Source organism: Phacochoerus africanus, chromosome 4, assembly GCF_016906955.1.
Source record: "Phacochoerus africanus isolate WHEZ1 chromosome 4, ROS_Pafr_v1, whole genome shotgun sequence".
NCBI lineage: Eukaryota > Metazoa > Chordata > Mammalia > Artiodactyla > Suidae > Phacochoerus > Phacochoerus africanus.
The window spans coordinates 13644364-13666932 of record NC_062547.1 but is presented as its reverse complement, the minus strand read 5'-3'; the positions used below and the strand labels follow the sequence as shown (position 1 = coordinate 13666932).

Below are 22569 nucleotides of genomic sequence, written 5' to 3'. Positions count from 1 at the left end.
AATCTAATCCCCAGCGTGATAGTGTTTGGAGGTAGGACCTTTGGCGTAATTAGAGCATGAGGGTAGAACTCTCACAAATGGGATTAGTGCCTTATAAAAGACACCATAGGGGAGTTCCCGTCGTGGCACAGTGGTTAACGAATCCCACTAGGAACCACGAGGTTGCAGGTTCGATCCCTGGCCTTGCTCAGTGGGTTAAGGATCCGGCATTGCCGTGAGCTGTGGTGTGGGTGGTAGACGTGGCTCAGATCCCGCCTTGCTGTGGCTCTGGTATAGGCCGGCGGCTACAGCTCCGATTCGACCCCTAGCCTGGGAAACTCCATATGCCACAGGCCCAAGAAATGGCAAAAAGACAAAAAAAAAAAGACACCATAGGGAGCTTACATGCCCTTCCACCACATGAGCATACAGTGAGAAAACAGCCAGCAATGAGGAGGTGGGTCCCACCAGGCACTAAATCTTCCAGGGCCATGAACTTGGACTTCCCAGCCTCCAGAACTGTGAAAAATAAATGTTTATTGTTTATAATGTTTTTGTTACACCAGCCCTAATGGACAAAAATACCATTGATTACCTCTTACATGCCAGAGACCATGCAAGGCCCTTGCAAACACTACTTTGTGGAAACTTCAGAACAGTCCTATAGGGTGACTACTTTATTATTCCACTTTACAGATGAGAGGACTGCCCACTGGTAAGTATTGCACCCCAGATTTTTGCTCCTCTGAGTGTGTTCCTTGGACCAACAGCATCCACTGTTGCCCTGGGGTCTTTTAGGAATAAGATTCTTTTTTTTTTTTTTGGTCTTTTTAGAGCCGCACTCACGGCATATGGAGGATCCCAGGCTAGGGGTCGAATCGGAGCTGTTGCTGCCCGCCTACACCACAGCCACATCAGATCTGATCTGTGTCTGCAACCTACACCACTGCTCACAGGAAGGCGGGATCCTTAACCCACTGAGAGAGGCCAGGGATGGAACCTGCAACCTCGTGGTTCCCAGTTGGATTCATTTCCGCTGCCCCATGACATGACGGGAACTCTAGGAGTAAGATTCTTGAGACACACCCTGGATCTACTGAATCAGAATCTGCATTTTAACAATACCTCTCCCATCCCAGTGATTCTTCTGCACACTAAATCTTAAGAAGCACTGGTCTTGACGGCACAAACAGAAGAATTAGGATTCGGATAAGATCCGTAACGGGCTCTTCACTGAACCCACAGCGGAGACGCAAACGTCATGGTGTTGAAGAAAACAGGTTACGGGCCCTCCCTGACACAGACGGGCATGTCAATACTGCAGTCAGTGGCCGGTCGTCTGGCAAATATCCCTTCCAAAGCCTCCTGCCAGACAGAAAGGAGACAATGTGGTGACGAGAAAAGCAAACAGGTCTGGGAATCAGGAGAACCAAGACAACCAGCTCAGCCACTAGTTAGTAATTAGTAACAACACCGAGAAAGTCATTTACCCTCCCAAGGCCTGACTTCCTCCACTGGTGAGATGGGAACACAGGAACAATCCCTACCAGCTCAGTGACGCTGTGTTTTTCATGACATCAGAGCCCCTGGCCCAGAGTAGAAACCACTTCCTTTCCAGCCTGCAACAACTATCTTTTCTTTTTTTTTTTTTTTTGCTTTTTAGGGCCGCACCCATGACATTTGGAAGCTCCTAGGCCAGGGGTCCAATGGGAGCTACAGCTGCTGGCCTACACCACAGCCACAGCCACACAGGATCCTTAACCCACTGAGCAAGGCCAGGGATTGAACCCACATCCTCATAGATACCAGGCAGATTCATTTCCACTGCATCACAATGGGAACTGCCTGCAACCACTATCTTTAGTTAAATGCTTTGCTAATTGCTGTGTTGTTTTCCCCCAAAATAAAAATAGTTTATTATCAGCACAGTCAGTTACCACCAATTTCCAGGGGTCCTGACAGCCTGACAGCACCCCAACATAGAGCCTGCAGTCAGCTGCATCCCAAGGATGCTCAGGGGTTTCCAGGTCTCATCCCAGAAACCCACCAATCACCATATCGGTGCAACGTTTGTCTGAAGGTCAAGGGTCACCTCCATGCTCTTCAATCCTGGCACCTTGAGATCACTGTCCCCAAGCCCTGGGTCACTGCTGTCCCTGCTGCCAAAATCTTTTCTCTGCCAGAGAGACCTGACCCAGCTCACCCAGAGTGAAGCCTGGGTCTCCCTTGTCGTAAGAGGCCACTTCATCCACATCCTACAGGAAGACCTCTTGAACCTGTGGAGATATTCCAGACCCAGAAAAAGATTGCCAAAATTTCTTGGATGCCCTTAAACGTGGCCCAGATCTTCTCAGGGACCAGAAGAGGGGTTTCTCTTGAGTGTTTTTTATAAAGGGGGAAATCCAAGATTTTATTTTCTATTCAGTCGTGCATCCCGACCTTCACGAGGATGGAGGTCGAAGACAGAGTTCCCGCTGTGGCACAGTGGGTTAAGAACCTGACTGCAGCAACTCAGGTCACCGCAGAGGCTGGGTTCCACCCCCGGCCCAGTGCAGCAGTTAAAGGAGATGGCATTGCTGCCACTGTGGCGTAGGTAGACAGCTGAGGCTCAGACTCAATCCCTGGACCAGGGAACATCCATATGCTGTGGGTATGGCCATTAAAAATAATAATAATAAAAAAAAATAAATTCCCAGAAACTGCTTGACTCAGTGCTGGCTCAAGTTAGCTCACCAATAACTTCCCCCGGAAGTCAACCAACCCTGTACATCAACATCCAGCCAAAGCGATTCAAAGACATAATTTCCAAAACAAACACTTGAAATGGGTCATTGAAAAACTGTAACTTGACAAATTCTACTCACAAAGATATCAGCAGTGCCCCCAGAGCATGGTCCAAACCGTCCTGGGTTTTGTCTCTGTGGTTCCCCAGGGGCAACTCTAGGACGACAAGGCCGGTTGGTGTAATTGGGTCAGTGGTTAGGAATTTTAGTATTCATCAATCCCCACACACCTCCTCTGGCACCAGTATTTACTTCATCTTTCTGGGGTCTTTAAAAAGCAATCAATTTGGATGCTTTAAACAAAAATCAGGTTTTCTCACTTTCCTCCTACACTTTCTTTATCCAGCTGTCTAATCGTTTAAGCAAACATCCTTTAAGCACCTGCCACATTGCAGGCACTGTGAATACGAAGATGTGTAAACATCGCCCTATGTTAGGGGAAGTGCCCGCAGAGCAGAGGACACAGGTAAGTATCCAGGGCTGTTACAGTGCCGCCAAATATGGGCTCTTCTAGGAGCATTTTCCCAGTGCCCAGGGGACATCCAGTGGAGGAGTAGGTGCTGGCTGAATAAGGTAGTTCAAGCAGATTTGGGGAATCCATTTCTGATCACCCCTGTCCATGTAGGAAGTAGCCTCAAGTAGGCAAAACACGCCATCCAGCTGAAGAGTGAAGTACAGAGCAACACCAGGTAAGATGCTTGTTGAGCTCTATGCTTTTGTCTCCTGTCCCCAGGTTTCCAGCTGAATAAGAAAATGAGCCCTGGATGACCTTGGAGGTGGAATAGAATGTCAGATATTGAAACTCCAGTAGCCCTGAAGGTGGTGGACTCATTCTTTCTGCCAGTGCATTAGCCCTGCCTGTCATCACTCAGAGGTGTTTACAGTAAGACAGGTGTGTGTTTGCCCAGCATCCTGTTCTTCCTTGCAATGATGCTTACCACATTTTATTATTCATGGTTAAACTCCCAGAGAGCAGGAATAACTTGCATGTTATTTATCACTCTATCCTTATCATCTAGCAGGCGCCTGGTATGTAGAAACAAAAATAGACTTGTTAAAAAAGGACATGAAACAAAACACTGGACCAGTACTCCCCAAAACTCTCTGGGTTATGAAAAACAAAGCCTGAGAAATTCACAATCAAGAGAAGCTTAAAGAGACACAATGGCCAATGCTATGAGGTATCCTGGATGGTTTCCTAGAAGAGAAAAGGGACAGTAGGTAAAGAGTAAGGAAGCCTGGGAGTTCCTGTCATGGTGCAGCAGAAACAAATCCGACTAGGAACCATGAGGACTTGGGTTGGGTCCCTGGCCTTGCTCAGTGGGTTAAGGATCCCACGTTGCCATGAGCTGTGGTGTAGGTTGCAGATGTGGCTCAGATCTGGTGTGGTGTGGTTGTGGTGTAGGCCGGCAGCTGTAACTCTGATTCAACCCCTAGCTAGAGAACTTCCATATGCCACAAGTGTGGCCCTAAAAAGCAAAAAAAAAAAAAAAATTAATTTTTTTGTCTTGTGTCATTTTAGGGCCTTACTCGGGGCATAGGGAGGTTCCCAGGCTAGGGGTCTAATCAGAGCTATAGCTGCCGGCCTATGCCAGAGCCACAGCAATACCAGATCCGAGCCGCGTCTGTGACCTACACCACAGCTCACGGCAAAGCCGGACCCTTAACCCACCGAGCAAGGCCAGGGATCGAACCCAAAACCTCATGGTTCCTATTCACATTTGTTTCCACTGAGCCACGATGGGAACTCCAAAAAAATTTTAATTTAAAAATAAAAAATAAAAAGAAGGGAAACTTGGAGTTCCCCTCATGGCTCAGTGGTTAACGAATCCAACTAGGAACCATGAGGTTGTGGGTTCGATCCCTGGCCTTGCTCAGTGGGTTAAGGACCCAGCGTTGCCGTGAGCTGTGGTGCAGGTTGCAGACGTGGCTCGGATCCCGCATTGCTGTGGCTCTGGTGTAGGCCAGTGTCTACAACTCTGATTAGACCCCTAGCCTGGGAACCTCCATATGCTTCGGGTGTGGCCCAAGAAAAGGCAAAGAGACACACACAAAAAAAAAAAAAAATAGGGAAATTTGAATAAAGTGGACTTAGTTAATAGTGATATGTAAAATATTTGTTCATTAGTTGGGACAAGTATCGTGTCACGATAACACAAGATGTTAATGAGAAAAGAAACTGGGAGTTCCTGTCATGGCTCAGTGGAAACGAATCCGACTAGGAACCATGAGGTTGCGGGTTCGATCCCTGGCCTCACTTACTGAGTTAAGGATCTGGCGTTGCCATGAGCTGTGGTGTAATTCGCAGACACGGCTCAGATCTGGCGTTGCTGCGGCTGTGGTGTAGGCTGGCAGCGACAGCTCTGATTCAACCCCTAGCCTGAGAACCTCCATGTGCCTCGAGTGTGGCCCTGAAAAGAAAGGACAAAAAAGACAAAGAAGGCAAAAAAGAAAAGAAAAGAAACTGGATGTGGAATAAGTGTAAAATGAAAAAAAAAAAGGGACCTCTCTTTGCTAAGCTTGGACCCATGAAATGTGCTCTTGCCTAGCAATAAGAAGCCTAAGTTCCTCTGCATCACCCCACTGTATAAACTTGTATAAATCATTTGTCCTCTGAGGGCCTTAGTTTACCCACCCATCCAAGGGATGCTAAGATCAAAAATTCTTTCATTTTTCTGTGGAAAGGTTCATTTGTGCCTTATATTAGATTCCAGATGTAAGTGATATCATATCTAACTTACTTTCTGACTTACTTCACTCAGTATGAGAGTCTCTAGTTCCATCCATGTTGCTGCAAATGACATTATTTCATCCTTTTTTATGGTTGCGTAGTATTCCATTGTGTATATACCACATCTTCCTAATGAATAGACTTGTGGTTGCCAAGGAGGAGGGGAAGGGAGTAGGGTGGTTGGAGAGCTTGGGGTTAATAGATACAAACTATTGCCTTTGGAATGGAATAGCAATGAGATCCTGCTGTGTAGCAGTGGGAACTATGTCTAGTCACATAAGATGGAGCATGATAATGTGCGAAAATAGAATGTGTACATGTATGTGTAACTGGATCACCATGCTATACAGTAGAAAAAAAATTGTATTGGGGAAATAACTATTAAAAAATAATAATAATGACAACAATAAAAAAACACTCTTTCAAGTTGTTCCTTGACAACAAGAATGGTGTCTGGATCAACGTGGTGTCCCCAGCTTATAAGACAACCCCAGGCACATAGCAGGCACCACATAAAAGTTTCCATCGTGGCTCAGTGGTAACAAACTCAACTAGATCCTGGATCCTGGCCTTGCTCAGTAGGTTAGGGATCCAGCATTGCTGTGAGCTGTGGTGTAAGTTGCAGGCCCTGCTCAGATCCCACGTTGCTGAGGCTGTGGCTGGCAGCTTCAGCTCTAATTTGACCCCTAGCCTGGAAACTTCCATATGCCTCAAGTCAGCCCTTAAAAGTAAAAAAAAAAAAAAAGAGAGAGAGAGAGAGAGTTTGTTGAATGAATAAATCAATGAACATTGCTTGATCCTCTAACTATTACTGGAAACTTCAGCATCGGCTCAACATCTTCAAATCGTCTTTCTGGTGAACTTGATTTTAAGCTCCTCCTGAATCTTTCTCCACGTTGCTCACAGTGACTTTATAAGCTTTTGCACAGAAATTGAGAAAAGCAATTGAGAAGGTCAGAGCCAGCAAGCTTTAAAACTCCCTGGAGTTCAGAGACACAGTAGTACCAGCTGAGATGGCAGGAACGTCCCATCCTGGGCCTGTCCTGCTGAGTGTCACGTGGGCTTCGTGGGCTGGGATCCATCAGCCCTTTCTCAGCACATTTTTCCAACAGGCACGAGGGGGCGGAGAACCCCCAGCCTCTGTTTAGAAGACCCTGGCAGATCTCTTAGAAGAAGAGAGTTCAAAGCCACGGAGGAAAGAAACTGGAAGTCACCTCCCCAAATCGCTGGTTCCCCGAATCATCCCCAAACCCAGATTTTAGTCGCAGCCCCAAATCGGCTCCTCCTACACCCTTGGAGACCTGAGCAAGTTTTTCTCTGTGCCCCTGGCTCCCTTCCCAGAGCTGGGGTGGGGCTGGGGGTGGGGATGGGTGCAAACAAGAGTGAGAGCTCTGTATAGCTCCTCAGAGGGGCTGTGGTCTCTGCTACCCCTGGTCTCTGGGTGTTCCTCTGGCAGAGCCTTTTCCCCGCATCCCACTCACCCTCCACCCTCAAGAGAGCAGGCTCTTGGCATGTCATGTCCCCCTCTCTCTCGTTTCCCCCACTTGGACTCACCCATGGTCTCCACTAGGCCTTCGGAACTTTCTGCACACACCCCCTTCTGAGACTGACCCCACTCCATTATACCCCCGCTCCTCCAACACTCTCCACCACCCGATGGGAGCCTGCTACACTGGTTCCCCATTTGACCCTGTGTGTGCCCAGTGCACTGCTTGGCACACAGGTAATTAGGCATCGCTGAAAAAAACAGAGGAGTAAGTGAACAAATGAAGAAAGCTGTGAACGAACAAAATTGTGAAGAATTCTGCAACCTTACAATTTTGGATGACCTTCCTCCAGGCTCCCGGCAGAGCTGGTGAGGTTCTGCTATAGAGTCTGCAAAAATTTTTTAAATAGAAAAAAGAAATGGCTCCAATAGCTTGTCGTTAGAATTGTAAATTCCTGCAGGTTCTCCCTGGTGCGTTTCAGAGGAGAGAAAATCAGCCCAGATACCCAGTCCTGCAGCTCCCTCGTCGCTTCCCAATCCCCACCCCCACCCCCGCCTCCCCGGGTCTCTTGGTAGCTCCTTCTCTCCTTCCTGATTATCTCTCTGTTCTCTTTTGCTCTCTCCATTCCTCTCTCTCTTCTCTCTGAATCTTTTTTCTGCTGTTGCTCTCTCGTTTTCTGTCTCTCTGACTCTCTTTGTCTCTCCCTCTTTTTCTACTGTCTCTCTCTCTTCCCTTTCTCTCTCTCTTCTCTCTGTCCCTGTCTGTCTCTTTTTTTCTGCTGTCTCTGTCTCTCTCTTCCCTCTCTGTCTCTCTTGTCTTTCTGTGTCTCTTTCTTTTTCTGCCTCTCTTTGTCTCTCTTTGTCTCTTTTTCTGCAATCTCTGTCTCTCTCTCTGTCTCTATCTTTCTGTCCCTGTCTTCTGCTGTCTCTGTTTCTCTGTCTCTCTGCTCTGTCTCTGTCTCTCTCACTGTCTCTCTCTCTCTCATGAGTTTTCCACCCCTCCTCTCCCTGCTTCAGTCCCCCCTTCACTGAGCGCTCTCCAGGTGCGCCAGGCACCTCATAGACGAGACCTCATGTTCCTTTTCAACAACCTGGCACTGCCTCGCTTGGACATTGGGAGAAACGGTGGTCAAGAGTGTGGCTTTGGAGTTGGACAGACTCAGCTGGTTCCACGTTCTTCCATGTACTAGGTGTGCAAACTTGGTCCAAGTACTCACTAACCTCTCTAAGCCTCTGCTTTCTTATCAGCAAAATGAAATGCAAGTGCCCCTCTCTGAGGGCTGCAGGAGTTCAGTGAAAATGCTTAGCGCCACGGCGAGACAGTGTCATCTCTTCCACTACTTTGAGGTCATCTGCAAGCGCTATTAGTATCTGGAAGTCCTTGGGGAAGATGGTGACCACTCTGGACTGACTATGTCCCCCGGATCATTGCAGCCCCTTCCTCCCCCAAACCAGTGACTACCAGAGCCTGGCTTCCTTTGGCTCCGACTCTCCAGGTTTGAGCCCACTTTAATGTGGGCAGGATCTGTCTGGATGGACACATCCCATCCCCACACCAGGCTGCCCCCAGAAATCATCTGAGGATGATTAGTAACTGTGAACATCTGGGGTGATTTCAGCAGATTCTGACTCCAAAAATCCAGGGTGACACCCAAGAATGGGTATCGATACCCACACAGATTGATTCTGATTGGAAGACAGGTCTTTGTGGTGTTTTGTTTTGTTTTGTTTTGTTTTGTTTTGTTTTGTTTTTTTGTCTTTTCTAGGGCCGCTCCCGCGGCATATGGAGGTTCCCAGGCTAGGGGTCTAATCGGAGCTGTAGCCACTAGCCTACGCCAGAGCCACAGCAACGCGGGATCTGAGCCGCGTCTGCAACCTACACCACAGCTCACGGCAACGCCGGATCATTAACCCACTGAGCAAGGGCAGGGACCAAACCCGCAACCTCATGGTTCCTAGTCGGATTCGTTAACCACTGCACCACGACGGGAACTCCCAAAGACAGGTCTTTGAATGTCTGGTGTAAACTGAATGGATGCTCATGTAACACTGAATGAATGAATGAATCAATCAATCAATAGCAGATGATAATGAACAAAGGGACAAATAAATGAAGGAGTTATAATAGCAGATGATAAATGAATAAAATGATTGATTGATTGATTATTTAATTAATGAGTCATAGGTCTACCTATGAGGGTAGAAATGTTGGTATTCCGCGCCCGCACCCCCAGACCTATGCTCTGCACTCCAACACGTGTGCCCACTAGTTCCACAGCTTTTCGAGGACAAAAGCTTAGCTGCTCCCCTGTCCCTTTGTTTCCTTTGTTCTCCCTGAACTCACTCCCATCCTCTCCCTTCTCTGCTATTTCCTCCATCTTCTTGCTGCCTCCCCAGCTTCAGTTCCAGTTTCCTGCTCGGCTCCTTTGAGCTCCCTCTTCTTCCTGCTGCTCCCCTACGACCCGATCCCCCCACCTCCCACTGTAACATTTGCACACTGGGGGCCTCTTTCTCCTTCTAAGACACTTGTGTGAGAAAAAGCTTCGGACACAATAGTTACACACGCGCACACACACACAAAGGTTTATTTGATGAACCTCAGTGACTAACAGGGTTACAAAATAGCACAGACATTCCAAAGAAGGGGCAAGCTGCAGCCTCCTCCACCGTCAGTCCAGGACCTCCGAAGGGCCTCAGAGCCCTCTTCCCTTCTGGAAGCTTCCTCCAGCATTGACTGGAGACGTTGGGGACAGCCCCAGGCAGAGAAAGTGAGTCTGTGGAAGATTCTGGCTTGAGATGGGAAGGATAAGCTGAGAGAAGCCCCTTCTCTTCCCCCCCTCCCTCTGCTTCCAGAGCTGGCTCCATCCCAGCCATGGTCAAGACGCTCACTGACCTCAAGCTGGGCTCTTCCTGCCTCTGTGGGCTCATGTCTTGCCCTTCAGGTCCAGGGTCCTCCAAGAACAAAACCCGGAATACACACACCCCACCCTCAGCACACAAAGGCCCCGCCATCAGCTTTATCCTCAAGGCTTCTCTGGTGGCATGGCTGTCATGCCATCAGCCCTGCCACGGTAGCTCCGGTCCCCAGTTCCCAGCCCCCCAGGCCAGCAGGAAAAGCCAAGGAGTTCAGTCCTGGTGGAAAGTGAGAAAAAACCCACCCAGTGCTTTTCATCCCGTGGCAAGCAGGTGCCCTCCCCACCTCAGGAAGAAAGCCACTGACCTTGGAAAAAGAAGGAATGATGAGGGAAAAGCTTATAAAATCAAAGCAAGCTTGCTAGGTGTGGGAAAGGGGCCAAGGGAAGCTCTTCACTTGCCTCCCATTTTCATCGTGGAACTTGAGATGGCAGAGGGACCCCCCCCCCCCAGCTTTGGGCATGAGCTGCTTTGGGGAGTGCTCTCCCTGCAGAAAGCCTGGGTACCAACATAGACGTCTCTTTTACAGCACGGACCAGCCGTCAGAGCCCCCAAATCCAGTGGGGGGTGGATGCAGAAGGTCCCTTCTTCCCTCAAGGATACTGTGTGAAGGGCAGAGATGAGTGGGGGGAGGGGTGTTCATCCAAGTGACAGGTGACACAGGCACACGGCGCTCCATGTTATGCTCATGCACACTAACACATACATACATACACAAAGCAAGTCCCCACCCCCACCAAAGTGACTTGGCACCAACTCACATCAGTGCCCAAGGAAAACGTCCTGGAGATGTCGGGATGCAGTAGAGGGACAGGGAGAGAACTGCAGGTCCCAGTTCTGGAGGAAAGTGGAGGAATGAGGATTTGGGGAGGGAACCCAAGCAGCATGGAGACTAAATACAGACACCCCTCTTTCTCCCTCTTCCCTTCCCCACTCCCCAATGGTACAATGAAACCCAAGAGCCTGCTGCTTCATCAAACCCACTGCTTTCCAGTCCCCCCCACACAGAGGAGAGAGGGTGAATGAAAGGCTCTGAGAAAATTGGTAGAAAGCATATCTAGCTGGCCTCAGGCAGCGGCTGCAGGAAGGGAGTCCCCCTTCTGTGGACCACGCCACCTCCCATGCCCGAAATGACAGCAAACCGGTCCAGTTTGGAGGGAAGCTCTGGAGCTCCCAGCTGCAGAGACTTCGGAGCAGTAACTTTGCAGAGCTGCAGAGGATCAGAGCGGTAACTTTGCAGACACCCAGCCCACTTCCCTCTAGGGGCCCTCAGGGAACAGGATAAAGAGCTGGAACTGGGGCCCTGTTTGCAAGCTTCAGGATTCTTAACCCTTAGGAGCCCTTCAGAACAAGGAGGTAAAAGGGGGAAGGAGGGATTGAGAGAGAGGGACGAATTCTGAGGGAGGGGGTGGGAGACAGAAGGTAAAGATTCAGAGTAAAAATTGCGGGGGGGGGGAGTGGCTGGGGGGGAGTGGCGGGAATAGAAGGAGAGTGAGGGGCAAGAAAACCAAAAGGAAATGGGAGGGAAAAAAGAACTGGAGAGCAGAGAAGAATGAATTTCGTGGGGGAAATGAATTTTTATTGAGCCAAGATGCATCCATCATTTCATTTTCTCCGTTTTATACAAATGGAGAAACTGAGGCTCGGGGAGGTTAAGAGACCGGTGCAAGGTCCAGCTCACTGATACTGAGTGGCCAAGCCTGGGTCTGCAGGGCTCAATTCCTTGCCACTAAACCACAAACCTCTTAACCAGAACCAAGGGGGAGAGAGGACCATACAGAGGGCGGGGGTTGGGTAGTGATGGAGTCAAGTGCAAGAGAGAAGGTCTCCTGAGGACCCGACCTTCAGAGGGCAAGGGCCAAGCAGGGGACCCCAGCCTCCAGGGATCCCTGGCCCTAGTCAACCACGAGCGTCTCTTGGCTGTAGGGAATGGATTTCTCCTGCGTCTGCTCTCCGCCCTTCCCCAGGCCAGGGCCAGGCCCCTGGCTGTGGCCGGAGCTGTAGCTGGCTGACTTCTCCCCACTGCTGCTGGTGGAGGCGCCCCCGCACTGGCTCTGGCCCCAGCAGAGCACTGAGGTGCAGGCCTGGCGGAAGCGGGGGTCGAAGAAGGCGTAGAGGAAGGGGTTGAGGCAGCTGTTGATGTAGCTGATGCAGGTGCAGTAGGGGAAGACGTTCATGAGGAAGATGTCGAAGTCGCAGGGCCAGTGCAGCAGGCTGCCCAGCATGTAGAGCGTCTTCACCAGGTGGTAGGGCATCCAGCACAGGGCGAAGGTCACCACCAGCACCACGATGATGCTGAGCAGGCGGCGCCGCTTCCGCAAGCCCTCGATGCGCTCCTTGCGGAAGTGGCCGGCGATGGTCTGGGCGATGAAGAAGTAGCAGGTCAGCATGACGGTGAAGGGCACCACGAAGCCCACGGCGGTGGACGAGACCCCCAGGCCCACCTCCCAGGCCCACTCGGAGTTGGGGGCGGCCACCATGGAGTAGTCCATGTAGCATTGCACCTTGGTGCCGTTCTCGGCGTGCAGGATGGCACCGGTGGTGCGGAACACCATGACCGGCATGGCCAGGAGGGCGGCCAGCACCCACAGGACCGCCGTGGCCACGGCCCCGCTGACCCGCAGCCGCAGCCGAGCGTTGGCCACCGGCCTCACGATGGCCAGGTAGCGGTCGAAGCTGAGGCCGGTGAGGCAGAAGACGCTGGCGTACATGTTGACGAAGATGAGATAGCTGCTGAGCTTGCAGGCGAAGGCGCCGAAGGGCCAGTCGTAGTCCCGGTACGTGTAGGTGGCCCACAGCGGCAGGGTCACCACGAACGTCAGGTCGGCCACTGCCAGGCTGGCGATGAAGATGTCAGCGGAGCGCCTCTTCTCTCGGCTGCTTCGAAACACGGTCCAGAGCACCAGGCCGTTGCCCGTGGTGCCCAGCAGGAAAACCAGCATGTAGATGGCAGGGATGAGGGCCCCCGAGGACTTCCAGTCCGTGTACTCACACTCAGACTGGTTGTCCACCCCATAGTAGTTGTCGAAATCGCCGCCTTCCTCCATGCCTGGGAGCCGAGAGAGGACAGGGCAGGGGGTCCTGGGGTACCAGCTCCGTGGCTGTCACCCGCTCAGCAAGCACCCTGAGCCTCTGGCTGGAGCCTCCCAGCGCAGGCTAGGAGGGCTGAAGGTGTCCGGAGTCTTTTCCAGCAGCAGGAGGAGCTGCCTCTGAAGCCCCAGGACCCAGGAGGATGCCTGACTCCCCCAGGCTTCCCTCCACCGCCTCCTGCCCTGCCCCAGCCTCAGCTCAGGCACTTCCTCACCCTCCTGAGTCTCTGTCTCCTCCTTGGCTTGTCCCTCCCTCCTCCCACCTCCAGACCAACCCCTCACTTGTGAGTCTTAAGATCTTGAAGTTACAGCCCACTTTTTTTTTTTTTTTCCCTTCTTGTCACTGGGCAAGTGGACCAAATTGACCCCTGCCGTGCTGGGCAGAATGTTATCTGTGCTTCGCAGCCTGCTCTCCTCAGGGCCCAGCCCCTCTCCCTCTGGTCTCCTCCGGTGTTCCTCGGTCCTTTGCATCCTCCGGTTGTCACCCTCTCCCAGCCAGTCTAAATGGGACAAATTATGCAGATTGAAATCCAGCTGGAGCCAGAGCCAGGGAGGGTAGGGGGTGTGAGATTTCGCAGGATGGTCTGAGCATCTGGCAAGCCCTCCAGGCAGGCCAGTCTGTCCTCCACACACCGGCTCCCACTCTCCCAGCCCCCACCCAGTCCAGGCTTCACTGTGTCCCTCCCCCCACATCATCCTTCTTTACACCTCGGCTCTGACTCTCTGGATTTCTGTGGTTCACAGACCTGGTTATAGAGGAATTTCTCTAGAATTCCTAAGTAGAGTGCAGTTTGCAGATGGCATAGGACGTTTTAGAGGATCGAAGACAGTCACAGAAGAAAGAAACCCCAGCTTAAAGGATCTCTAATCAAGTCATTAATCTAGGGAGAAACTGAGGCCAAGCAGGTAAACGTCTTCCCTATGTTCACAAGGTAAATTTTGTTTGGGTTTTGCTGTTTGCCTTTCTTCTTCTCCAGGCACCTAAGCTGGTGCCTGGCATGTGGTGAGTGATCACTAAATGGTTGTTGAGTGGGATGAGTAAGTAGGTGGGTGAATTAGGGAGTGAATGAAAGGAGGAGTTCATATATAGGAGAACGGGTTATGAATTCCTACGCAGTGAGAACACATGTACATTTGAGTCCTCAAGTCTTTACTGCCCTACATGGACCAGGCAGTTTCTATAAGACCATGTGGGGGTCAGGAAGTTATAACTGAAGGGGGAGGCAGAAAAAAGAGGCCACTGAGCAGATGCCCTGGGCAAAGTCCCGGAGAAACTGACTTGACCCTCTCTGTTCACCTCTCCCAGGGCCTCTGGGCAAGAAGAAGGGGGCTATGCACAAGAAAAGATGAAAAATTGCACCCCCAAGAGGGACAGAAGCCATTGAAAGTTCGGCAAGAGTGGGATAAAACTAAATCAGGAAATGAGTCTTGGCCACATTCAAAAAGCTTATAAGGGAGTTCCTGCTGCGACACAATGGGCTAACTGCGGCAGCTCTGGTCTCAGCAGAGGCACAGGTTTGATCCCAGCACAGTGGGTTAAAGGATTCGGTGTTGCCACAAAGGATTCAGTTGTGGCTTGAATTTGATCCCTAGCCTGAGAACTTCCATATGCCATGGATGAGGCCATTTAAAAAATAATAATAATTTTAAAAAAAAAAGTCTTACAAAATTAGGATCCACTATCTTAAGGGAGTTTTGGTCAGAAAAACCTCCTGCAGTGGTCTTAAAACAGGCACCCCAAACTCAAATATTCTCAAGGACCAGGCTCAGAAGGAATATCGGTAAAACAACCAGTCTGAGACAATAGGGAGTGGTGAAGACTGTGGCAAACTGGAGCAAGCACACTCCATCAAGAGAAGGCCTCCTGAGCCATCCAGCCTCCGGTTGCCAGGCAGAAATGTAGAACCCAGCATATAACCATGCCTTGTGGTTTTTCCACATCATTTCAATTTCTGGATTTTGCGAGAACTTTCCAGATTTGTAAATTGGAGAATTAGTTCCATTTTGGGGGCAGAACAATTAAAACGTGTCCTCAGGCCCTCGGTTGAGGCTCTTTGAAGAGGAGCTTGAAAGATCAGAAGGGGGCAGAAAACCAGGGAGGAAGAACTAGAAGAAGCAAAGTTAGGGAAATGAAAATAAGCATGGCCAAATCCTCAGAGTGCAATGAGGAAAAGTAAGAAAGCAGTCTGGAGAGAAAGATAAGAGAGATCCTGAGGGTCTCAGGTGAGTTTTCCCTAAAGGCAATGTGCATATGAGAGCATGTTTCTCATGAGGATTATATATTGAATACTTACTCTGTGCTAGGCATTCTTCTAAATGTTGTTTGTTTGTTTTTTTATTTTTGTATGTCTTTATCGTCTCTTTTAATCAGCAGAACAATTTTAGAAAGTAGGTACCCTCATTCATCTGAATTGACAGATGCAGAAACCGGGTACAGGAAAGCGAAGTGACTTGGCCAAAGTCAAATCAGAATTTGAAGCAAGAATGTCTCGAGCCCATGAAATAAACCACTCCAACTCTTTTTCAAAAAAAAAAAAATGTATTATAGTTGATTTACAATGTTCTGTCAATTTCTCCTGTACAACAAACTGACCCAGACATACATATATATCTATGAAAAAAAAAAAAATGGAGTTCCCGTCGTGGCGCAGTGGTTAACGAATCCAACCAGGAACCATGAGGTTGCGGGTTCGGTCCCTGCCCTTGCTCAGTGGGTTAAGGATCCGGCGTTGCCGTGAACTGTGGTGTAGGTCGCAGACGCAGCTCGGATCCCGCGTTGCTGTGGCTCTGGCGTAGGCTGGTGGCTACAGCTCCAATTCGACCCCTAGCCTGGGAACCTCCATATGCCGCAGAAGCGGCCCAAAGAAATAGCAAAAAGACAAAAAAAATATATATATATATCTATGCTCTCTTTTTCTCATATTATCTTCCATCATGGTCTGTCACAAGAGACTAGATATAGTCTCTTGTGAGTCTCTTGTGCTGTACTGTAGGACCTCATTGCTCATCTATTCTAAATGTAATAGTCCGCATCCACTAACCCCAAACTCCCAGTCCACTCACTCCCTCCCCCTTCCCCCTCGGCAACCACAAGTCTGTGAACGCCAACTCTTTTTAAATTGGGGGGTTTGTCATCTGTTGAGCATTATAAAAATGCAGGACAGTGCTGGGATACCTATGATTTACTTTGAAATAAATTCCCTTGGCTGAAATTAAAAATAGATGGACTAAGGACTTCCCCTGGTGGCTCAGCAGTAACAAACCTGACTAGTATCCATGAGGACACGGGTTCCATCCCTGGCCTCGATCAGTGGGTTAAAGATTCGGTGTTGCCATGAGCTGCAGTGTGGGTCGCAGATGCGGCTTGGATCTGTTGTTGCTGTGGCTGTGGTGTAGGCTGGCAGCTGTGACTCTGATTTGACCCCTAGCCTGGGAACTTCCATATGCTGTGGGTGCGGCCCTTAAACAAACAAACAAAAAGCCAAAAAAAAATAGATTGACTAAACTACTTTAGAAATGCTCCCCATTCTGGCTTGAACGACATTTAAGAACCCTGCCAGAAATCAACTATACTTTAATTTAAAAAAAAAAAAAAAAAGCACAATGGAGTTCCTGTCATGGCTCAGTGGTTAATGAATCTGACTAGGAACCATGAGGTTGCAAGTTTGAGCCCTGGCCTCTCTCAGTGGGTTAAGGATCCGGCATTGCCGTGAACCGTGGTGTAGGTCACAGACACGGCTCAGATCCTGCATTGCTGTGGCTCTGGCATAGGCCGGCAGCTACAACTCCAATTAGACCTCTAGCCTGGGAACCTCCATATACCACAGGTGCGGCCCTAGAAAAGACAAAAAAAAAAAAAAGCACAACATTGTAACTCAACTGTACTTTAATCACAAAAAAAAAGAACCCTGCCAGGCAACAATCTATACCTCAGCCTGATGTAGACACTGCCCTGTGACCAGCCATTCCCAAGGAGGATCCCCAATTGCCTGATGCTAGCTGGTAAATTAACGGGACCAGCCTGAAGCATCACAGGAGTCTGCATAATGGTGGCTGGAGCTGCTTTGGTCTCACAGGACTGGGGTAGGAACCGCTTGGGACCAGCTTGCTCCTGCATGTTTGTCTAACAGAAGTCTGTGCAGATGGCAGGACGGCTGTCATTATAACCTGACAGCAAGCTTGAGCAGAAACATCTCCGCTGCAGCCGTGTTGGAGGTCTTCAATGATTACCTTGACCTACCAAACAGAACCCAACGGTTGTACAGGTGCCAGTTTGGGTCAGGTCACAAGAGATGGCCCCGTTATGAATACCAATGACTGCTCGGGACGTACCCCGAGAAAAGCCAAATTTGAGACCACTCCCCGGCCCCACCCCACCCACCCCGGGAGTCCAGATTTCCTCTGGTTCACCCAGAAACACCCTTTGCAGTTAGGATCGTAGAGAGGGGAGCACGTGGGCCGGGGGTGCCCCCAAAGTCAGGTCCTTCCCCCAGCTGTTCCCGGCTGCTCCCACTTGAATTCCGGAGCCTAGAGACCCTGCGGGAGAGGATATGGATTCGTCTCTTTAATCCTCTGGCCACCAGGCTCTCTGACTCAGAGCAACAGTTAATCTCACCAGAGGAACCAGGCTCACCCAAATGGGAGGGATTGGGAAGCCAAGGCTGGGAGGGGGCCACTGACTGGGGCCAGAGCGGGTGGAGTGCCGATAAGATCTGCCCCCTCCCTGTCCCCCTCCCCATCCCTCATCCTCCCTCCCACCACGAACCAGCTGGAACCAGAAGGCCTGAGTGCCCACTGCCATGGCAGCCTGACCTGAGCTGAGTCAGCCCGCCCTGCTCCCCACCCAGCCTGACACCCAAGGTGCCTGGGTGTCCAACCCAGAAGATGAAAGTTTAATACATGGGACCAGTAGCTGAAGGCGGACCGTCTGTTCTTCCCGGGCCCAGAAGCGAGCCCTTCCCAGAGAGAGGGTACCTGGGCAGGACCTGCTTTTCATCCCCATACTGCCTCTGCTTGGCACTAGTACACATCTGCTGAATGCCAGCCAAAGGAATGCACTCAGGGGAAAGGATAGAAAAGGCTGGGTCCTCACCCAGCTGCTCCACTGCGTTAACAAGGGCACCTTTTTTGCTAATTTGAGCCCGAGTCAGCTACCCTGAGCCATCTGGCAAACCAGCAGCAAGGCCGGACTCCTGGCCAGTGTCCCTGGGGCTGGCCAGCCCTAGAAAGGCCGAGCAGGTTTCCCAGGGGACCCCTCTTGCTCCTGGGCGACTGCCTTAGGGTATTATGATGATCTGGCAGACCGGCGCCCCAGACCTGCTGTGGGCCCTTTGAGGGGAGCCCAAATTGCTGGAGAGGAGGAGGTTTCTCTGCAGCCCTCACTCACCCCACCCCCAGGTTTGTCCCTGGCGGGGAAAGCAGAGACCGACTGGGCCCGGGCCTGTGCTGTGTGTGGCTGTGGGGCTGGCTTGGGAGCAGAAGGGACTTGTGTGTGGCAGGGTCTAAGGATCTGCATAAACAGCCTCCTCGGAGTCCAGGAGGGCGGTTCAGAATCTGCAAGGCCTCGGGATGAGGGAAAAAGCCCAGACCTGGCCCCGAGCCTGGGTGGAGCACATCAAAGTGGAGCTTGCCTTTCTCTGCCCCTCGCTGACTTCTCACCTCCGCCCCTCAGCTCGGGCTCCAGCCCCCTCACTTCACAGGTCTGCTTTGAACTCCAGGGCTTCGGAACTCTCCCAGGGCTTCGGCCCTTTTCTCCCCTTCCCTAGAGGACACAGCAGCTGTGTCCCTAACAGCTGGTGGTGTCATCTGAGGGGAAGGGGAGGGCAGGGCAGCGAAGAAGCAGGCGGGGTGCCCAACCCACTCCTAGGATTCCTCTTCCCTTCCTTAGCTGCACTCCCTTCCCCATTCCCCGTTTCTCTGACCCAAAGCAAATGGCCAGCTGCCTTCTGATCATTAAACCAGAGCCCCGCCCCGGGCCATTTGTTGCCCTTCAAGCTCCCAGGCCGTACTCTGGAACCCCTGGATCTCCTGGGCTCTGGGGAGAGCAAATGCACCAAGACCCACCAGCCAGGCAGCCAGGAAGCATGAGTTCCAGTTTCATCTTGGTTACAAATTCATTCGCTTAGCAAATACTTATTGAGTGGCTACTATTTTTTTTTTAGGGCCACGCGCACAGCCTATGGAAGTTCCCAAGCTAGCGGTCGAATGGGAGATACAGCTGCCGGCACCACAGCTCACGGATACAACCCACTGAGCAGGGCCAGGGATCGAACACACAACCTCATGGATACTAGCTGAGTTCATTACCTCTGAGCCACAGTGGGAACTCTTTGAGCAGCTACTACTGTATGAACCATTCCGGCCATGTTCCTGACCTCCTGCACGTACATGCTAGTGGTGAGGAAGGGACAAAATAGATGAGCAGTAAGTAAATGCAACGAACTGAGAAGGTTACGGATAATGACAGAGAATAAGTGGCAAGGGGACAGCTTTCAACAGACAGGGTGGACCCCAGGGCTGGGGTCCGGGGTGGGGCGTGCTCTTGGGAATCTCCCAATATTCTAGCTGAAACCTGAATGACTAGCTTGCTGTGTGACCTACCCTCTCTGAGCTTCAGTTTCCCTGTCTGTACATGAGGACACTGAACCAGACTGAGCTAGCTCTCCGTGACTCTAGGAATTATGCCCCTGTGGCTCCCAGAGGTGATTGGAGAAGTGGATTTCTGGCTGAAAGGGTCAAAAGAGGGAGGAAAGCTGGCTCACTCGGTGGACGTGGTCAGCGATGGGTAGAGTCAGGTCAGAATCTGTTCTCCCACCGTGGCACCAAACCCCACCCGGTTCGTTCAACTGTGAGTAATGGGGGTTTGGAAGCCTTTCTGAATCTCCTCACCCACCTCTCTACCCCTTCACCCCCCCCATTGCCCACCCCTTCATGACTTAGCCCAGCACCCAATAGGTGGTGGGCCTCCAACAAATACGTGGGGACCATGTGGCTGCAGCCATTAGAACCAGCATTTCTATGCCTTGGGATTGTGGGTTCAGGGGTCCCCCGGTGGTGCAGCAGGTTAAGGATCCAGCATTGTCACTGCTGTGGCTCTGGTGGCAGGTTCGATTCCTGGCTCTGGACCCTCTGCATGCCACGGACATGGCCATAAAAAATTAAAAAAAAGGAGGAGGGAGTGGGGACTTGGGGATAGTAGATGCAAACTATTATATTTAGAATGGATAAGCAGTGAGGTCGGGCTGTACAGCACAGGGGGCTATAGCCAGTCTCTTGGGATGGAACATGATGGAAGATAATATGAAAAAAAAGAATATATATATACGCACACATACATATATATGACTGGGTCACTTGGCTGTACAGCAGAAATTGGCACAACATTGTAAATCAACTATACTTTAATTTTAAAGAAATTTAAAAATACAGAAGAGAGCATAATGTGAGGGAAAGAATGTGTGCAAATATATTTATACGTATATATATACATATGTGTATGTATAACTGGGTCACTATGCTGTAAAGCAGAAATTGACAGAACATTGTGAATCAATTATAATAAAAAAATAAAAATCTTGGAGTTCCTGTGGTGGCTCAACAGAAACAAAACTGACTAGGAGCCATGAGGTTGCAGGTTCGATCCCTGGCCTCACTCAGTGGGTTAAGGATCCGGCGTTGCCATGAACTGTGGTGTAGGTTGCAGATGCAGCTCGGATCCTGCGTTGCTATGGCTGGGGCGTAGGCCAGCAACTGTAGCTTCGATTGAATCCCTAGCCTGGGAACCTCCATATGCCGTGAGTGCGGCCCTAAAGAGCAAAAAATAAAAAAATACAAAAATAAAAATCTTTTTAAAAAAATGCATTGATGCAAATTATTGCATTTGGAGTGGGTAAGCAATGAGATCCTGCTGTGTAGCACAGGGAACTATATCCAGTCACTTATGATGGAACATGATGGAGGATAATGTGAGAACAAGAAAATATGTGTGTATATATATGTGGGTATGTATATACATGACTGGGTCACTTTGCTGTGCAGTAGAAATTGACAGAACACTATAAATCAACCATAATGGAAAAAATAAAAATTATTTAAAAAAAAAATTTTTAAGTGTATTGGGACTGTTGATTCCCAAGCTGAGGCCAGGCACCCTAAGAAGGTAGTAATGGGAGAGGAAGTAGCCCCCGGCCAGCATCGGCATTTCGTGAAACCATTTGGAAACGGCCCTCTTCCCCGCCTCCCCCTTAATGAGATAACTCTTCTCCACGTCAGCTTGGATTTTCACACCTCCAAGTGGCCCAACTCTGGTGGCTCCACACTGGTCAGGATGCCTTTGATGAATAAAAGCTGAGAAGACGAATTCCTCATTATTTAATAAACGGAGGGGGCTAGATAAACAGAATCCTCCAAAGTGATAACTCATTCCTTGGGGGAGGACAGGAAAGCAGGCCAAGTGGCCTTTGCCGGCCAAAAGCTTGCAGCCACTAATGTGTTACACATACTTGACTCTGCTGATGAGGAAAACGAGGCCCAAGGAGGGCAAGGGAATGGCTCTAGGTGACCCCATGGGGTCCAGCACGCTGTCCCCCGTGCCACTCTGCCTTCCCCTCCCATCCCTAAAGATTGCATCCAGAGGCCGCCTCCCTTCTTGGCGTAAACGTTCCTTTGTGAGACAGAGAGGGGAGCCTTGGGCAGGAGGCAGCCAGGACAGGAAACAGAGCAGAGGCCGGAAGGAGGTCAGGAAGAAGCGGACGGGACCCTGACCCCTGCTCACACCCAGCCCCATCAGCCTTCAGGAGAGCAACACGGAGTTTCCAAAAATATTTACAGTGAGCCTAAATTAACAAGGTACTGTATCAGTGCTGACAATGGGAGGATGTGGGGCTGGGCCCTCCAGGGGAGAAGACCAACGCAATCAGCCCAGAGGCTGCACAGGGGTGACAGGGGCTTGGGGAAGGCCAGCCTTGCCCTGCTCACGCTCAGCCACAGAGGAAGTCAAGCCCTTCACCCCGAGGGCCAGAGGAGGAAGACCAGAGGCTGCACAGGGGTGACAGGGGCTTGGAGAAGGCCAGCCTTGCCCTGCTCACGCTCACTCACAGAGAAGGTCAAGCCCTTCACCCGAGGGCCAGAGGAGGAGACCGCGCTGCTGGTTCAGGCCGCCTGGAGTCCACCCTCCCCTGGGACGGGAAGATGGCCTAGATTCTCAGACTCGCAAAGAGCATCATCCACCCCGCCCCAGTCCAGTGCAGAAATCTCCTCGATTGCACCCCAATCCGGGGGCCATCATTCAGGGGTCTCTTGCATACCTCTGCTGGCCAGACACTCACTCCTGCCCCTGGCAGCCCCCCAACCCAGTCCACCTTGGGGACTTCCCTGCTCATTCACACAGTGTCACCTTCAACAGAGCAGAACGGTCCAGAGCACAGAATGATGGCTCACAAGTCACGTTGCCATGGGCCAGCAGCCCAATCATTTCAAGCCTCAGTTTTCCCACCTGTGCAATGGGAGTCATTGTAGTATCAACCTTATGGGGTTGGTATGAGAAGTCGACAAGACAATAGAGGCAAAGCACCCAACTTGGAGAGAATG

At 50.7% G+C, this 22569-nt stretch overlaps 1 protein-coding gene across 1 annotated transcript; it reads right to left on the bottom strand.

Moving 5' to 3' along the window:
- Nucleotides 1–9535: 9535 nt before the first annotated feature.
- Nucleotides 9536–13213, bottom strand: APLNR (apelin receptor). Its single transcript, XM_047775708.1, has one exon. It carries the CDS (start codon nt 12937–12939, stop codon nt 11788–11790), a length of 1152 nt encoding a protein of 383 aa, XP_047631664.1. The 5' UTR covers nt 12940–13213; the 3' UTR covers nt 9536–11787.
- Between the last annotated feature and the right edge of the window lie 9356 nt (nt 13214–22569).

What these genes read in the sequence shown, in the direction of transcription:
- APLNR (XM_047775708.1), bottom strand. Translation starts at nt 12,939, where the DNA reads ATGGAGGAAGGCGGCGATTTCGACAACTACTATGGGGTGGACAACCAG.